The following is an 18,347-nucleotide window of genomic DNA, read 5'->3' as shown; positions in this document are numbered from 1 at the left end:
GCTGTCTCAGCACTGCTCCAGGTCACTGTGTATCCCTGTCCCCACACTCATTCCTTTCACTTAATGCAAACCTATCGTGAAGTGAGCTTACCTAACATGCAGCTTTACCTCTGTTTTCCATGGGGTATCAAGAGCTAGTCTGGGGGCACCGGGCTGGCTCAGTCAGTAGAGCATGTGACTCTTGATCTTGGGGTCATGAGTTCGAGCCCCACGTTGGGTATAGGGATTACTTAAATAAATAAACTAAAAAAAAAAAAAAAAAGAGCTAGTCTGGTCTGGGAATAGGAATAAGAACCAGGGAAAGAACTTGTTTTCTCATAGAACCAGATTATGAGTATTTAGGCCAGAAAGAGTTGGACCTCATTTCCATAATTTCTGAGAAGGGTTTATTTGATAATCTAATATAAGAGTCTTTGAGCTTATAGCATAAAACATACACCCAAGAAAGGAGGGAAAGGATATTTATTCATGTGTCACCTGTCCCATTCCCACCAAGAAAATAAATGCATTAAGAAAACAAAAATTGGGGCACCTGGGTGGCTCAGTTGGTTAAGCGTCCGACTCTTGGTTTTGGCTCAGGTCGTGATGTTAGGGTCATGAGATCAAGCACCACGTGGGGCTCCAGGCTCAGCGGGAAGTCTGCTAGAGATTTTCTCTCTCCCTCTCCCTCCTCTCTGCCTTTCCCTGCCCCCACCTGCTTGTACATGAGCACTTGTGTGTGCACTCTCCCTCTCTCTCTCTCTCAAATAAATAAATAAAATCTTTCTTAAAAAATTAAAAAAGAAGAAGAAAAATAACATAGAACAGAAAATAAGCCCATCTTTAACTTCCAACCACCATGCATTTCTCATTGATGCGTTAAGGGAAAGAACTAACGCTCTAAAAGAATGATAAGCCCCATGTCAGTTCAGGCCCGACCAGGAGGAAAAAGCCTTACAAGCAATGGGGGTTCTCCCTCCTGGGCCTCATCAGAAAGTCTAAAGCCCCCGTGGGGTGGTTAGTCTTTTGCTGAGCATTCACCTCCCCCACCACCACCACCAGTTTCCCTGACATAAACTCTGTTATGTATCACCGAGCAGAAATACAGTATGATCCTGTTCACTGAAGTAGTAAACCATCCCATCAGTCCAGGTCACCTGAACGGATGTGCTGATCTGCAGGGCCTCCTGAGGTTTCGGTCACAATACGGGTTTGCAGGAAGCAACACATCGTGGTTTCCCGAGCGCGAGTTTCAGATCAAGACCCGGGAAAAGCCAGGGAAGCCCTTTGACTACCTTAGCGCGGGAAGTGAGGCTCATTGCTGGGACTCCCGCGCGGTGCTGCCGCTCCAGCCCTGTACTGATCGGCCATCCCCTTTCAATCCCCTTTGCAGCCACTGAAGATGGTCCGGAGCCCGGAGGCAGTTCTGATGTGGAAGAGAGGACTTCCCAGGCTCACCACCCGCACACTTCAGCTACTTTCACTGGAACTGGAGAGCGCACGCTGCGGTCTCTCACCAACGCGAGCACAACTTCTGGGGAAGTGAGGCACTCTGTGGTAGTGCCCAGAGAAACCGAGAGCGCCACCCAGCACGGGAACGTGACTGTGACTGGTGACGCCCACTTGGTCTCGGGCTCACTGGCGGCCTCACCGTCCCTGGGAGGTGAGGAGCAGGATCTCTGCCCACATTCCTTCAGCTCACCTGTCGGTGTACTCCCAGTCCTAGAATGATTAAGTTTGCTGTCAACCCAGAAAGTACCTTATAAGCTCTGTCTGAAGAGAACTTTCTGGGTTCTCCCACTTCCCCCCACTTGCCTCAGCCATGTGTGATGTTGTCTGCCAGGATGCTTGGACTAAAGGAGACCAGCCAGTTGTGGCCAAAGCCAATCTCCTGGGAAAGAAATATCTCATTATCATTATACAGAATGGAAAATTGGGAGGGTTTTCCTTTTTCCATTTAGACATAACAATTGTTCTGTTGGGGTCTTAAGAGCTTTTCAGATACCAATTTGCTTTTATCAAAAAAGGCATGTGGAAGGAATTTGGACCTATTCCCTATTCTTCAGCCGCTGGCCCCACTTCTCTTTTATTACCATTTCTATTGCCGCCACCCAAGGTCCTCCCAGGAGGGTAAATATACTCCGCACAGACTCTGCCCGTTCCTGCCTGCCCACACTGCTCATCCAGAGTGCTCGCCATCGAAAACCGCCTCCAAAGAAAGCATTAATATGTGTTTGGGAGATTGCTTGTTTGTTGAGTTGACCTAACTTTGGTTTTTTCCATTTGCAGTCACTGGAATTAGCTACAATCAAGTGCGTGGCACGGATATGGAACAGGGGACTTCCAGTGACTACACAGACCACACCTATGTCTCATCTACTTTCACCAAAGGAGAACGGGCGTTACTTTCCATTATAGACAACAGTTCATCCCCGGACTTAAGGGAGAGTTCTACCTCTTCTACTAAGATCTCGAACTCTTCACATTCAGACTATTCTTCCTCTTCTCAGGCTCAGACTGAAAGAAGTAATGTGTCATCCTATGAAAGGGAGTATGCCCAGCCTTCCACTGAGTCGCTGGGTCTGCGCACAGCCAACGTTCCCTCCTACGCACCCACCATTAACATGTCCAACACTTTGGTTCTTCTGGACACTGATGCTGCATCGATTGGTGACTCTTCTTCTTCTTCAGGGCCCCCTTTGCCCCTGCCCTCAGTGTCCCAGTCCCACCAGTTGTTCTCATCAATCTCACCATCAACCGGGGCCTCTACTCTTCCACTGCAGTCCACTCCGGATGCGCCCACACCGGTGTCTTCCTCACCACCACCCTTACCAGGGTCCCTGACAGCATCTACCCCTGCCTCACCATCTGCCTCCCAAACAACCCTACCACCTTCACTTTCTACCCTGGTCCTGCCCAGGGCAAGAGACACCCCTGTGACTTCAGTTCAGACGGGGACAATGGCATTATCTGTGGCAATGCTCCCCAGCGGTCAAACAGCAGATCCTAAGAACCAGAGTAACCCACACCATGAGAAAGTCATTACAGAATCAAAGCCACCAGGCCCGGAATCTCTGCCCACAGAGGCCCCTGAAGCTATAACAGTGAGATCTACGTCAGGGATCCCTATGCCCTCGACCTTAACAGAGTCCTCCACTCAGCAAACCCTTCCAGCCACGAGCACCAGCATGCCCCAAACGTCTCCAGCTTTGACAACCACCGTCCTCGAGACCTCTCATCCCTTCAGCCCTGCATCAACCACAGTAGCTCCCATGGCTGACCCCACAACAGTACAGACTACGGCTGAAAAACAGCTCTTGCCAACCAGCCCCGAAATCCCAGCACCACGGATCTCCACAGAAAGCTCTGTCACCACAGAAAGGAGCCAAGTCCATGGAGATGCTACCAGCCAGTTGATCCCCCTGACCAGTGTACCCACATCAGCGAAAGGACTGACCCCAGGACCTGGCATGACAGAAGAGTACAGCCCGGCTTCACATTTCCTCAGAACATCTCCCCCAACCACAGGTGTTTCCACGGCTGAAGTATTGACTCCTAAATCTACCACCGTCGCTGCCCAGAGCAGCACGCAGTCGCCAAAAGCATTGTCATCTCCAGCCTCAGGTAAAGGGCAGTCACACAAGCACACGCTGGGCTGCACAGGCTCGGGATTTGTGGGAACGCGTGGCAAGGGCTGCTGTCTGCAGTAGGTCCGTGTCTGTGAGGTCACCTCATCAAATAATGTCATGGTGGACCTCATGTCCTCACCTGTGAGTTACAGAAGTCTGCCTAAAGAAAGAGGGGAAGATGCTTCGGCTGTGTGTGACATCCGTAGATAGTGCCCTTGTAGCTTTAATGCCCCAGATTGCAAGAGCCTTTTAAGGTGCCTCAAAGTCTCCCAAGGCCAGAGCAGGGCAGTGATGTGGGATCGGACGGTGGGAACACTGCAGTCGAGAAGCTTCAGGTGGTCTTTCTGAGACACGGAGTGAGTATGCGCTGCTCCCAGGTCAGAGGCCTGAGCTTCTCAGTTGCAGGGAAGGCTTCTCTGGATCCAAGGGAAGCCCAGGCTCCTTGGTCTTCTGGAGAGTGTGGTGCAAGTTGGCAAATGCAGGTTAAAGGGACACGTTCCGTAAGAGGACGATGAACTAACAATTTCCCGTAGTGACAGGGCAACCCAAGCTTCTTTACAGTGCCCTTGAGCTTATCTTTATATTCGTGTGGGAGTGGCTGGTACGGGGAAAATAAAGCCATTCACGTGACTCTTCGTAATTTAAGGAAAGGTAGAAGAAATTAGAGTGATCCATCTTTCGATGTCATGTTCGGAATTGTACCTTTGGCTTGTCCAGACCCAGGAAAGGAAAACTGCTGTTGGTGCAGGGGGGGATAGGGAGACTGACACCTTAAGGAAGGAGGAAAGAAGAGAACGCTGTGTAGTGACTAGAGCACGGAGCTCAGTTAGTGTCCGAGTTCCAGCCAGTCAGCCACGGCCAGCCGGAGGGCGGGAGGGCCATCACCACTCCTGCCCTTTTTGTGCAGCGACCCGAGCACCTCTGAGAGATGGAAGGTGGATTCTTCTCCAGGGAGGCTGGAACCCTGCTTCAGGTTTCCAGGAGGAGCTTCATTTCCAGCCAAATATATTCCAGTACCAGATGGAACATAATTCACAAATCCCCCTTAAAGCCGATTATGGTCATTACAACGATAACTGTAGGGGAGAATTAGTAGCATCATGACTGGCTGTTATTGTGGTTTTTCTGACAGTATCTGTGGGACGGTGTTTGGTTATGGAGATGCTGTGCTCCAGTAGGTGATTTTAGGGATATATAAAGTAGCCTTGTAGAATAGGAACACCATCTTTAGGGTTAGCTCATTTGTTTTCGGGGTGATTTTTTTGGCATTACAACTCTTGACTTCTGCCTTCTCTTTCTCCTCCTACCAGCGATTTTTCTGCTTGGAAACGATGCAGTTATGTTGTGGGTTTCAGCTCTCCTGAGCATGTGGCCGAAGTCTTTAGTAGGCAGTTATTACATAGCTGGAGCATGACAATGCTGGTTCTAGATACCGAAACCCAGAGTGTGGTCTCTGCTTGTTGTCACACTATGGAAAGAGAGGGCACCGGAGTGCACCACTTCGATTGTTTGTCCAAATGATTGCACCATATGTGGAGGCCCGGTTATATTTTGAGATTTTTTTTTTGGAAAGGGGGGAATCCTGGAGCAGGGAGGATGGTTAATCAGGGACCTCTTCCCCCCTGACATGTGTTTTAAATTGGCATGGCTTCAAGTCGCATTTTCTAAGTGTCAAAGACAATATAATCATCAGTCCTGAACTGAGCGACCTGTAAGCGCGTAAGTAGCATTTAGATTTGAACCCGTTCTTGCATTCAGGGATCCAGTTGTCGAACACCTGTGTTTGCTCACGAACTAGTGCCGGGTTCTAGTCCCCACTGCATCTCTTCTGCACCTCCCGGGAACCTGCTCTATTTTAGTAGTGTGACCTTTCAGGGCAAGTCAACAGAAATAAGCAAAAATCAAATATTAGCTGGGAGAATTAAATATTTACCTAGAGCCACTTTACATTTCCTATGTGATTAACTGCTTTATTCCTGGAATGTGTTTTTAGTTAACAGCTGTGCCACTAACCCTTGTCTTCACGACGGGAAATGCGTTGTGGACCCCACTGGCCACGGGTATCGATGCGTGTGCTCACCCTCCTGGCAAGGGGATGACTGCAGTGTGGGTAAGAGGAAAAGTCATCTCCAGTGGTCTGTACCACAGTATCTCATTGAGATAGGCAATAACACTATTTCCCTTCAAAGTGTAGGAGAGTAAGATTTTTTTAAATTAATACCCTGCTGATTGGAGAGTTAGCATGCTTCTGTGTTGTCTGCAGAATAACGTCAACAATGACAAGCCTCCGTGATCTGGCTCCATTCTGTGGGCTCCCTGCACCCCTGCCACACTGGACCCTCTCTAGCTCCCGAAAGACCCCTATGCTTTCCTGCCTCTGGCCTTCACTGCGCTGGTGCCTCAGGCTACCCCCCACCCCCCATCTGCTTGTTAAAGTCTTTCCTGTCTTAGTTCAGATGTTATTTGCAACAGTCCTTAATTCTCCCTTCCGTCGAAATCTTCCACTCTCTCTGTACTTTCAAATCCTGATTCATATTTAGTGTCAGTTGTACACCTGGCTGCCTCCACCCTCAATAGACTGGTAGCCCCTTGAGGACAAGGGTAGCATCCTCCTTATCTCTGGGCCCCACTGTGCCTCGTGCCCTTTGGCTCTTAGTAAGTGCTTACTGGACTAGATAGTGATTTTGCTGTCTGCCGCGGATTCAGTATGGCCCGGTTTTCTGTCCTCTGCAGATGTGAATGAATGCCTCTTGAACCCCTGCCCACCCCTGGCCACATGCAACAATACTCAGGGATCCTTCACCTGCAAATGCCCGGTTGGCTACCAGATGGAAAAAGGAATATGCAATTTGGGTAAGAGAATGAATCTATCTTGGAATGTATCCTGCACCACAATATATTTTTTAAAATAACGTTTATTGTTTTCCTCCCTAAACAAAATGGGTATTTGTCCAAGGTATGAACTTAAGGAATATAGAAAGAAGTGAAATTGCTGCCTATTTTCAATCACTCAGAGATATAGCACCTTATTTGCAATCTTTTTTAGTGTGCATTATATTTTTATATAGTTGAAACCATGTGGTATTTGTACAAACTTTATATCTTAAACATTTTTCCATGTTTTTTTTAAAGATTTTTATTTATTTATTTGACAGAGAGAGAGACAGCGATAGAGGGAACACAAGCAGGGGGAGGAGCAGAGGGAGAGGGAGAAGCAGGCTCCCCACTGAGCAGGGAGCCCAGTGTGGGGCTCGATGTGGGGCTCAATCCCAGGACCCTGGGATCATGACCTGAGCCCACCGAAGACAGACACTTAACAGCTGAGCCACCCAGGTGCCCCACATTTTTCCATGTTATTAAAAATATTATACAGACTGGGCACCTGGGTGGCTCAGTTGGTTAAGCGACTGCCTTCGGCTCAGGTCATGATCCTGGAGTCCCGGGATCGAGTCCCGCATCGGGCTCCCTGCTCAGCGGGGGGTCTGCTTCTCCCTCTGACCCTCTTCCCGCTCGTGCTCTCTGTCTCTCATTCTCTCTCTCTCAAATAAATAAATAAAATCTTTAAAAAAAAAAAAAAAATTATACAGACTTTCTAAGGACCACACGGACATGCCATTATTTATGCACAACACTATTTGCCTAACCATTCCACCCTGCAGTTAGAAAAAAATATATATCAAAGGGATCTTCTAAGTACATAATAAAAAAAAAAAAAATTTTTTTTTTAGGGAGAAAAAAGAATAAAACCCTGATTATCCTACCGCATTCACACATTCTTTTCATTTGTAAAAATGATCTTCACAGTCCTGTTCATAGGCAGATACATTTTTCTAAAGCTGCTGTAATTGGACCATGCAATTTGTCCTATTTCATTATCTAATTTAATAGTCTTGAAGCTCGTTGATTTTTAGATATAATCTCCAGTTTGCAGGTTAAAAAGCAAACACAAATGAAAACTAAGGTCCTGGTGAGGTGCTAAGTGGCCAAGTTTATGCACCTGTTTGCTGAGAGGCTGCATTCCAGCCCACAGCTCTCATCACATAATAATGTGTTCGTCATAAGAGCTTCCCTGCACACAGGGTCAAACCCTGCTTTAGAGTGCTGAGTTCAAGACATAACTTGTTGAAGAAATGAGAAGTGCAGAACATAGAGTTAGCTAAGCTCATAAGGAAACTGGCAGGTAAAATGACTCATCTTTGAATCATCTTCAATTGAACAGTGTGATATTTAACATACAAAAAATGCTCAGGAAATATCTTTTTGAGAAAACAAATATCTGTGACCTTTGAAAAGTGTTATTTGCATGAATTCCTATTGCCCACAGGCTGAGGGGAATCATCAGATATTTTAGGAAGGTTGTGTCAGATGACAAAACCAAAACGGTTAGGTAATGAGTTTGATGTGCTTTTTAAGGGAGAACCACTGTGGCCTGGGGGAGTCTGGGGCCTCCTGGGCAGTGGAGCTCTCTGCCTGAGGGGTTTGGGTTAGGATGAGTTTGGTAGAGCGTTAGAAGCCGTATCACTTCTGAAACAGGGCCTTATTGGCTAGGGTTGCATATCTGACCTTATTTAGAAGGACCAAGGACAAGGGAGTAAGTACAGAGCCCAGAGGTGACTTGGTGTTGGGGGCTTGGCTGACTGAATCTATTATGTTTCTGGTCCTGGGGACCGTTTACAGAACTTCAAAGTTCATTTTGCTGACGTGGCACCCTGGGCAGGAGCAGCTCCATCCTGGGCCTAGAAATTTATTTCAAACACTTGGTACCCTACTAAAATAATGGTAGAATTTTGGAAATTGCTTAAAATACAAGGATCAAGTCAAAGCATTATTAAAGAAAAAGAAAATCTAGGAATCTAGACATCTGTTAAAATCAATAATTCCTCTTTCTCTAATAATTTATTTGCTTTTGGGTAACCTATTCCATTTAGCTACACCCTGGAAGAAATAAGCTAGGAGTCTTTGGTTTAAGAATGGAGAAGCGCCTGGGTGGCTCAGTCGTTAAGCGTCTGCCGTCTGCCTTCCGAGCCCCCGCATTGGGCTCCCTGCTCAGCGGGAAGCCTGTTTCTCCCTCTCTCACTCCCCCTGCTTGTGTTCCCTCTCTTGCTGTGTCTCTCTCTGTCAAATAAATAAATAAATCTTTGGGGGAAAAAAAAAATGGAGAAGCTGGGATGATTTTGTTTTGAAGCAGTGTGGGAAATGCCCCTGCCGGGAGCCCCACTGCCTGGCTTCCAGCTCCAGAGCTACCAGCTACGGCACATGACTCCTCAGCCTCAATGTTCTCATCTGTAAAATCAGATTACCACCTGCTCTGCTTCCCACTCAAGGTTATTGTGAAGATCAAATAAAATAAAGTATCTGAGCAAGCTTTGAAAATGGTAGAGTTCTCCAGATGGGAGGTATCATTTAACATTTGGTCCCCAACCTCTTGGACCAGAATTGAAAGCAATGAAAACACTAGGTACCCTGAATACAAAGTAATAATCATGGATCTTTAAAAAAAATCATTTATATAAAAAAGAGAGAGAGACAAACCAAGAAACAGACTCTTAACTACAGAGAACAAGCTGGTGATTACCAGAGGGGAGAGGGTGAGAGGGAGGAGGGAAACGGGATGGGGATGAAGGAGCGCGCTTGTCCTGATGAGCACTGAGTAATGTACAGAATTGTTCGATCACTGTAGTGTACATCTGAAACTCATATAAGTATGTTCCTTATTCTGGAATTGGAATTTAAAGCTTAATGAAATAAAAAATACGTAAATAATTTAAAAAATCATTTCTATAGCCTATGTAAATCCACAGTTGAATGTGAAGTAGAAGATTGCCATAAAGCCAGGTGAGGTAAGATAGGCACGAAGATGTCTGTGTGCTGGGCAGGGTGCAGTGGCTGGGGGATGCGATATGATGCCATCTTCACAGCTGCCTAAAAGCAGAGACCACATTTACTGTCCTGATTCGGAAGAGGTCTGTGTACTTAACATTTACGAGATGTGTATTTCCATCCAGAGAGTCTGGGTATCAGCCTGGACCGGGGAGAAGGGAAGATGAAGGAGCGGGGTGGTGGTTCTGGAAGCCTGTGTGCTGAGGGTCCCCCAGGCATCGTGGATCAGGGGGAGAGCCGTTCTTTTGTGTTAACAATCATCTTTCCCTTTTCAAGTCATTTAGCTTCATTGTTCATAAACATCAGAGGAACATGCAAATTAGAGCATGCTGAAATGCTTTCATTTGGCCAAGAATGTTTTCAAAGAGCTCCCTGCTGCTCAGCAAGAGACCTGAGCAGCTGGCTTCACTGAACTGTAGAACGAGCAAAAAGATGTTAAATAAGGATTAAGGGCTTTAGACAGTAAGTATAAGATGTTAAATGTGTTCCCTGGCTCATTTGTGGGCCTTTTTCTTAATTCAGCAGGCAAGCGTTCTGTGAAAGAGCAGCTTCGTGGTTCCTGTGTTTGGGGTCTTGTTTTTTTCCCCTGTCCAGAGGGAAAGATAAGAATTTAACATAAAGGAAGATAAGAGGCAGATATAAAGCAGGCTATACTAATTTTTGGTCGTCTGCCCATTTGTAAGTTCCATTCCCCCTCAGGCCCCATCAGCACAAATTGACGTTAAATACAAGTTTATTTTATGAGCGAAATGGGCCTTGAAAGCCAGGCTGCTTTCTTTCAGGCCTGCACTCAACAATATCTTGACTATGGGGCATTTGCATTGCCTGGCTTGTGACCGTGGGGCCTGGCAGCCTCCAGTGTCGGCCCACCACAGATGTTTGGCACCTTCCTCCATAGCCCCTCGGTTGTCCTGAATCAGTGAGCTGATTTCTGGAAGTCTCTTTCATCAGTGATAAAATGGGCATTTCCTCTGAGCGAGAGGGGTGGGGGCTGGTGGGGTGACGCTGACCAGAAGAGGAAACCAAAGCACGCCCTTGAAGCTGAGGGCTTCACAGTGTGGGCCTAGAGGACAAGAGTGTTGCTTTGTCGAGAGCTTTCTCAGGCCTGACCCCACATCCCCTCCCCTCCTCCTGGGGTTATGTCATTTAAACCAGCTGGTCTTTCTTCTTTGCCACAGCTTTACTTAGCACTGATTATGTAGGAGGCCATTAGAGAGGGGTCAGGGTGGCTTCTCACAGCAGCCCACACACACTTGCAGAAGGCTCCTTGGAGTTTCTCACTCAAACTTTTACTCGGTCCGAGCCTCCTGCCCAGCTCAGTGGATGCCCACCTTCCTAGAGGGGAGCTAGAAGAGGGAGAGGTGTTCTCTACCCTCAAGGAGAAAGACGTGCACCAAGACTGTCCTGCGAGGTGCAGTAAAGAGTGATACACCAGAGACTCACAAACACACAGCCATACGTGGGTCGGCCTGTTGCGTGTCTAACAGGTTATGTTTTCATTTTCAGTTAGAACCTTCGTGACAGAGTTCAAATTAAAGAAAACATTTCTCAATACCACCGTGGAGAAACAGGCAGACCTACATGAAGTTGAAAATGAGATCACCAAAACAGTAAGTTTCCTGAAAAGCATCTTTCTTCAAGTCCTTCGTTTTCTAGAACAGATTTTATTCAGAATTGGGAACCTCATGGGAATCAGCTGTATTTCCTAGGATGTTCATTTCCATTATATTTGGAAGGTAAACTTCATAGTGAAATTAAAAGCTTCTTGGACATAGAAGGAAGGTGCTGAGAACAACTGGTGCCCAATAGAGGCGTTTCTTCCATGTGCCCTCACATGCAGCCCTTACCTTTTTCATGTGCAGACTCATAGTCACAGATGGTTAGATGCTGTGCACCAATAAGAACTATTGGTGATGAGGAAAGATCCAGAAAATCCTACTATCCCATCTGCAGTTGACATGCTGTGTGACTTTCTCTCTGTGTTTCCAAACTTGGGGAGAAGGATGCTCTTTTTCCTCGGGGCAATGCCAAAGGCATAACAGTTAATCCTGATTTTCCAGGGTTGAGAATTCACTGCATAGATTATCTAGAGGCCTTGATTCCTCTTCTTTCCCTCTTTTCTTCTTTTTGTCAGGGGAAGAAAAAAAAAAGAAAGGAGACGAAAATGAAGCTCAGATAGTAAATTTTACCTCTCATCTGCTACCTGAGACTAAGATTTGGTGTTCAGAACATCAAAAATTGCCATTAAAATAAGTTTTAGAGATTAATTGATTTCCAATTTCAATTTTACTTGCTCTTTATGAGTAAGAGTATATTAGCCAAAACCTGTAGGGTTTTAGAGGACTGTAGATTTTATTTGTGTAAAATTTAGATTCCAATTCCATTTCTGTATCAACTGAGCATCTACTCTATGACAGGCGCTTTGCCAGATGCCTCACTCCTGTAAGAGGTATTGTCAGTGCCTTTACAGCTAGAAGAGTAGGAGGCCCTGAAAGTTAATGACATTGCCTGAGTTCACACAGAGCAGGTGCAAAGTTAGGGAACAGTCCACTAGACCAGCCTCGCTTCTGACACCATTTGCAAGTTTGGGGATCCCCAAGACCACCCTCAGATTTGATAATTCACTGTAAGGACTTAGATCTCATGGAAAGCTGTTAAACTCATCGTTGTGGTTTATTACAGTGAAAAGGTCCAGGTTACAATCAGCCATGGGAGACACACATAGGGCAGAGTGAAGGAGGATTCCAAATTTGATGCTTCTAGTTGTCCTTTCCCCATGGAGTCCTGTACCGTGTTAACTCCTCTTGTCAATGATGTATACAATATTCATGGAGTATTGCTGAACAGTGAAGCTCCCCTGAGCCTTGGCGTTGGGAGCCAATATGTGAACATAGTCAACTGCTCATATGGCTGACTTCAGTCTCCAGTCCCTCTGGAGGTCAGGCTGATACCATGTAACCCAAAGCCCCCACATAAGTTACGTTGTTAGATATTTGGAGTAGCCCAGGGTCTCCAGGTAGACAAAGGCAGGACATTCCAAAAGCTTATTAATTACCTCCTGGAAGCCAAGGGCCGGACTTCTCGTTGGGCAAGGTTAAATTCTTCACCATACAGCAGGATATTATGTCTACTAACCCTATACCTGGTGTTGTCACTGCAGTACATCTGCCTCTTGGTTGTGCTGTAGGTCAGTATTTCCTTCTGGGGTCATGCAGGGGCTTCATGCAGGGGCTTCGAACCCTGCACAGAGGTGCAGTCCTTCCTTGTTCATTTTTACCCAGTATGAATGTATAATTTATTAGTGATGTGACATCCCCACTCCCAAGAATAGTGAAGATTTAAGCAGTGCCTAGAGAAGCCATTTAAGTAGTCTTCCCTAAGGTGCCATTCTGTTCTGAAATGTGACTTTTCTCTTTTTCCCTGGGGAAAAAAAAAGTTTAAATCATTATACTACGAATAAATCATTGCCCATTGGAATGTAGAGCAATGTCACACAAAGCCGAAAAGGGTTTAATAACATCCCATGTTTGAATCCATCTTATGAAGAATCAAGTGTGCCTGACATACAGGCTTTGAAGACAGGCGCATCTGCATAGGTCAAGGTATTGTGACCTTCTGCTGCCCAGAAAGGGTCCCCAGCCCCTACTGTTGGGGGAACAGAAAAGCAGGCATGGAACTTTATGCCCTAGAGGGGTTTTCTGCTTTCTCTGAGGGCACAAGGCAAACACAGGGAGAGTCACCCTTAATTTGCTCTCAACAAAGGGGCTCTTGACCCACGTAATATGATTTCCCATGGAGAGCCTTTTTGAAGAGGACCTATCTTTGAGCTAGGTCAACCCGCTGTAGATTGTGAGGGGTCTGCGTCAGGCCTGCCAGACCTGGGGTAGCTGAAGCCTTTTCAGTGAGCCTTGTTCACTCTGCAAAGTCCAAATAAACAGTTGCCTCTGAGTTTTTTGAAACCCTGGGTCTTAGGAGAGATCTGTTCCTTTGAAGATGTGTTGCATCCAAGGGTGCTGTTCTGAACATCATTTCCTGCCAAGATTTTCCCCACTGATTTACTATCTGCCTCTCTCCCTTTGTACTCGGGAAACAACAGAACAAGAGCAGGGAGGCATTTAAGAAGGGAACAAAAAAAGGACACCACTGCTCTGTAAAGCTGCCTGCTGATAACCTGATGGCTGGAAAATGCCTGTTTTATCGTGAAAATAGGAAATCGGTTCTAGGTCTAAGGCTTTTATCTAACTCACAGTTACCGACAAACCTGTTTTTCCTTTCAGTTAAATATGTGTTTTTCGACATTACCTGGTTATACCCGATCCACAGTTTATGCTTCTAGGTAAGTAACAGAATTACACTCACTTGTGAACCAATCTATACAAAGGGGAGGCTGTTGTAACATAGGCGACAGCAACAAAACTGGGCCCTGTTCTGACCAAGCCACAGAGTGACCTGGGGCCAAGGTCACTGGACCTCCATGCTCTCCCATTCCCTTCCTGGAGAATGGAGATGCATTCATTTTCCAAAAGCCCTGGGCCCACATGTCATTTTAGGACAATTAAAAACCTACACACTTTGCCAACAGGGAGCCCAGTGCAGTGGTCATGTCACTGCAAACCACCTTCTCCTTGGCCTCCAACGTGACGCTGTTTGACCTGGCTGACGGGATGCAGAAATGTGTCAACTCCTGTAGGTCATCTGCTGAGGTCTGCCAGCTCTTGGGATCTCAGAGGCGGATCTTTAAAGGTAAAGAACGGCCCTCTGGGAGCACCCTAACCATATGGTTAGGTACAGAGGCACTCGGGGCTCAGGCTCAACACATTCATCACAGAGCCAGTCTGTGTTTGACATGGGTGTTAAGCGAGGGGCACTTGGGTGGCTCAGTCGGTTGAACACCCAACTCTTGATCTCAGCTCAGGTCTCGATCTCAGGGGCATGAGTTCAAGCCCCGTGTTGGGCTCCATGCTGGATGTGGAGCCTACCTTAAAAAAAAAAAGAAAAAGAAAAGAAATGTGTGTCAAGCGAAAGGCCGTCATGTGTCTGTACCTTTGTACACATGTACATGCACACACACACACAGCCTTAAAGTCCCCTGGTCTTTGGCACACTGCCTCTCCCTTTCTCCTGGACTTCATTGGTGTGGGAAGGGATATAGGAGCTGATATAATGAAATCATTCTTCTTGACCTTGAAGAGTTCCAGCTCTCTCTGGGGAGACAAAGTCACACACAGAATATACATGCTTATCAATACCCCAAATCTTCACCATATAAAAAACAAAACAAAACAAAAAACCATGGGCAGTGTTACTCATCTTGTGTGTTTGTTTGCAAATTATCAATGCACAGAAATAAGACCAGAATGATGTAGGCCAGACTCTACTCACGGTGCCATTCGTGATGATCTCCCTTTTCTTGTTCATGCTTTATCTGTTTTGTCAAAGCTTCTGCAGTACATCTATGTATGAAGCAGATAAAAAGGGGATTATAGACAACAACTTCATAAGGCAAATTTGGGTCTTGGAGAGGAAGTTTTGCCTCTGGGATGGGAAAACTGAGCTAGAATTAAAAGGGGGCTTATTCCTGCTGCTGTCTCGTCAATAATCAAAGTGAGCTCCAGTTAGCAAATTGTGCTACACAGTCAGGACTAGCGAAGGATGCGGAATCTGTGAGCCTCCCCATCGGGTGGCCAGACGCCGATGGAAGTTGCAGGGAGCAGGTTTGGTGCTGTTTCTGCTGGAAGATCCAGGACATTCCCAGTGGCTCAGGGCTTTCTGAGTGCTGATCCAGAGGGCTCTCCTCACGGCCCTGTGCACCGCAGAGCCTGGGAGCTGGGGTTAACCCTGTACCCTAGCGTAGACGCCGTAGCCTTAGCTCATTGTAAGGCTGCTATTCATCTGGGGGAGAAAGCTAAGCCCTCTGGAACTGAAGTGGATGTCATTTAGCATCACTGGGGAATTAACTAAGAAGTTTATGCCCCATTATACTGTGCTCTCAACTTCGAGGCAAGAGCTCTTTGATTTTCCTTTGTTTCTCTTGCCAGTGATTCCAAGGTCCCAGTTTTTCCTCCCCAGTGAGTAAGAAGGGGACCTTCCAATTCACTAAATACTTCGAGTACATCCTGTGCGGTCAACATTGTACCAGGTTACTTTTATGTCCCTAGTAAATGCATTTCATGTCTTGCAAATCAAGTGGCCACATACTTGGATTGGTAAGATCCTGCTCGGAAGTAGCCGTGCCCACTCTCCGACCCCATTCTTTCTACTGCTTTGATGTGGCCTATGGGGAAGCCCCTAGCTTCCTTGCTTCCTTGCCGAGGTCCCATTCTTTGTTTTGTTTTGTTTTTTAAAGATTTTTTATTTAGTTAGTTGACAGAGAGAGACACAGCAAGAGAGGGAACACAAGCAGGGGGAGTGGGAGAGGGAGAAGCAGGCTCCCTGCTGAGCAGGGAGCCTGATGCAGGATTCGATCCCAGGACCCTGAGATCATGACCCGAGCCAAAGGCAGACGCTTAACCGACTGAGCCACCCAGGCACCCCATTTGTTTTGTTTTTTAAGATTTTCTTTATTTATTTTCTTGGAGCAGTGTTAGGTTCAGAGCAAAATTGAGAGGAAGGGCCAGAGATTTCTCATCTGCTCCCCTGCCCCGACATGTGCTGGTCCCCATTCTGTACCTCCCTTTTCAGAGCCCTTGAAAACAAAGGCAGCCATGCATCTTGGCTGAAAACAGGCTCACTTTTCTGGTTTTGCTCCCGGTTCTTCAGGTTCTTGTCCATACCCAGCTCTGTCTTGCCCCCCTTTCTGAGTGCGAGAGAGGTGGCTCTGATAAGCAGGGGCTGTCATGTTCCAACACCTGGGTGTTCCCACTGGGCTACTGGACCCTCCACTTCCTCACCTTCCAAGGAACTACAGTTCTCATGCCTCCGGAGGCTTAGAGGCTTTGGCAATCCCCCAGGGAGTGTCTCAGCCTTGGGTTTACATAAGTTCTCATTGTCTGTCCGGCGGATGTTATGCCCAGGAACGACCATGGGAATTGTAGATGTAGAACAATCACATTGCCAGGCTTAAAATGAAAATGGGATTATACATGGTTGCATTTGGTGGATTTGTGACGGAATGTTCTCTAAGGATTTTTAGGATAGCGACTCCTCTGTTGCAGAGGCAAGGCCAACTTTCCTTGCTTCTGTGCAGGGAAGGGTTGCTTTAGCAGGCAAGTAGTATTTGCCAGCAGGCTGGATTAATGGGCAGGATGGAAGGAAAATGTGACATTGGCTTCCAGAAAATATCTAATCAGGCCAGGCAACTCAGGCCGGCTGCTGGACAAGGCCAGCACCAGCCTTTTGCCCCAGAAGTGTTTCTTTATATTAAAGCTTAAGGATTGGCAAAACCTTCAAAAAGTTTAGAGGAGGGGCGGAGGGGGGTTGGTCCCTCTGCAGTGCCAGCTTTGCAGCAAGCCTGGTGAGGTTTTCCATTTTCTTAATTTTTCTCGCTTAAATACCAACTTTTCACAATAAACAAAGGAAATTCTATCACACGCACAAATAGAGTTCTGCTTTAGCACGCCAGCTTCCAATGATAAAGACAGGAAATGCAGTGTTGAAAACCAAAGCTGTGTCCTAAACTTACCTCCCTGTGACCAGGCCGTACGGCAGGTGCCAAGCCCTTGGGACTCAGAAAAGGAGGCAGAGGCGGGGACCCCGTGTGGGTGTCAGCTCACAACACTACGGTGGGGGCCGCTGTGCCATGATAAGAGCTGACTCCTGGTTTTTGCATACATTGGTGTCTTCCTTAGGGTGGGAGAGGGGAGACATGCCTCCCTGCACCATATACATGCATTGCCCTTCGGTGGCCTCTCCTGGTTGCGAACTTGCTCTTAACCTCCCGGCAGCAAGAGCAAATCTCAGCGTTGCCTTCCCCTTCCCCCTGCTGTAAAGATGTTCGTGTTCGCTATCCAGTTAGTTGCCTATTTTTGTTCTACTGGGTGCCCCACTTACATGTGTCTTTTTGTCGGGCCTGTCTTAGATGGGAGGCGTACCCTCGTCAGGTCTCGTGTATACATACAGAGAGGGCCTACTGTAGACAGCCTCCGAGAGGGCCACATGCCCAACAATGAATGCTTTTTGATAAAAAGGAAATACTTCTTTGTCACCCATGACAGGAGCACGGCCCACGTGCCCAGAGCTGGACAAGCCAAGTAGATTTACATGTAGAAAGTCAGGCCCTAAAGAGAAGGAGGTAGCAAGCCTGAAAGAGACACTCCTCTGCCCACACCTGCCTTCCGTGGTGACAGCCTGGTAGACTGACAGCCCGACAGCACCTTCAGCGCATGTCCTGAGCGCCGTGTGTCACCATCTCTGGGCAAGGTGATGGAGCCCCCAAGATGAAGAAGCCCCCCAAAAACCGCCAGTGTAGCGGGGAGACAGCCAGGAAGCATAATTAAAGAACATCATGCTGGGGCAGCAGGTGATCTGCCGCGCCGACCCTGGGAATCCATCTGTGGGCGGCAGGCTACCCTGTCTCGGGAGTGCACGGCCTCCCTTCAGGCCGCAGACTCAGAGCAGACCCAGACACAGCCTCCACTGGAGACAGGTCTGAGCCTCACCGAGTCCTAAGCAGGGCATGGTGACGTTTCCCGGCTCTGTGCTGGCTCCCGCTGCGGTGCTTTAGCAGGCAGCCACGGCAGAGAGCACGGCATCCGGGGCCAAGGTTGCCGTGGATGCTGGAGTCGGGGACAGCACGCTCTTTCTTCCGTCTGGGTTCTCTGTCCCACGACATGCTTGGGGCCCCGGGGGCCTGGGGGCTGAGCCAGGGAAGGAATGGCGGAGGGGGCTCCAAGGGGGCTTCTAAAAGGAGTCTTGTACCAG

At 47.4% G+C, this 18,347-nt stretch overlaps 1 protein-coding gene across 4 annotated transcripts in view; it reads left to right on the top strand.

The window, feature by feature from the left end:
- The window catches only part of HEG1 (heart development protein with EGF like domains 1), a 71,046-nt gene that overhangs the window by 25,295 nt on the left and 27,404 nt on the right, over nucleotides 1–18,347 (top strand). For 3 of the 4 annotated variants that reach the window (XM_036071645.2, XM_036071648.2, XM_078066947.1), the window contains 7 exons: nucleotides 1,373–1,642; nucleotides 2,269–3,603; nucleotides 5,602–5,718; nucleotides 6,342–6,461; nucleotides 10,995–11,098; nucleotides 13,766–13,824; nucleotides 14,071–14,231. In XM_036071645.2, coding sequence (XP_035927538.2) covers nucleotides 1,373–1,642; nucleotides 2,269–3,603; nucleotides 5,602–5,718; nucleotides 6,342–6,461; nucleotides 10,995–11,098; nucleotides 13,766–13,824; nucleotides 14,071–14,231 — 2,166 coding nt within the window. The remainder of the gene's footprint in view (nucleotides 1–1,372; nucleotides 1,643–2,268; nucleotides 3,604–5,601; nucleotides 5,719–6,341; nucleotides 6,462–10,994; nucleotides 11,099–13,765; nucleotides 13,825–14,070; nucleotides 14,232–18,347) is intronic. The other variant, XM_036071647.2, reaches the window with a different exon arrangement.

The sequence above is a fragment of the Halichoerus grypus genome, chromosome 1 (genome assembly GCF_964656455.1).
Source record: "Halichoerus grypus chromosome 1, mHalGry1.hap1.1, whole genome shotgun sequence".
Taxonomy (NCBI): Eukaryota; Metazoa; Chordata; class Mammalia; order Carnivora; family Phocidae; genus Halichoerus; species Halichoerus grypus.
Note: the sequence above shows the minus strand (reverse complement) of the source record. Positions and strands in the feature narration are given on the sequence as shown.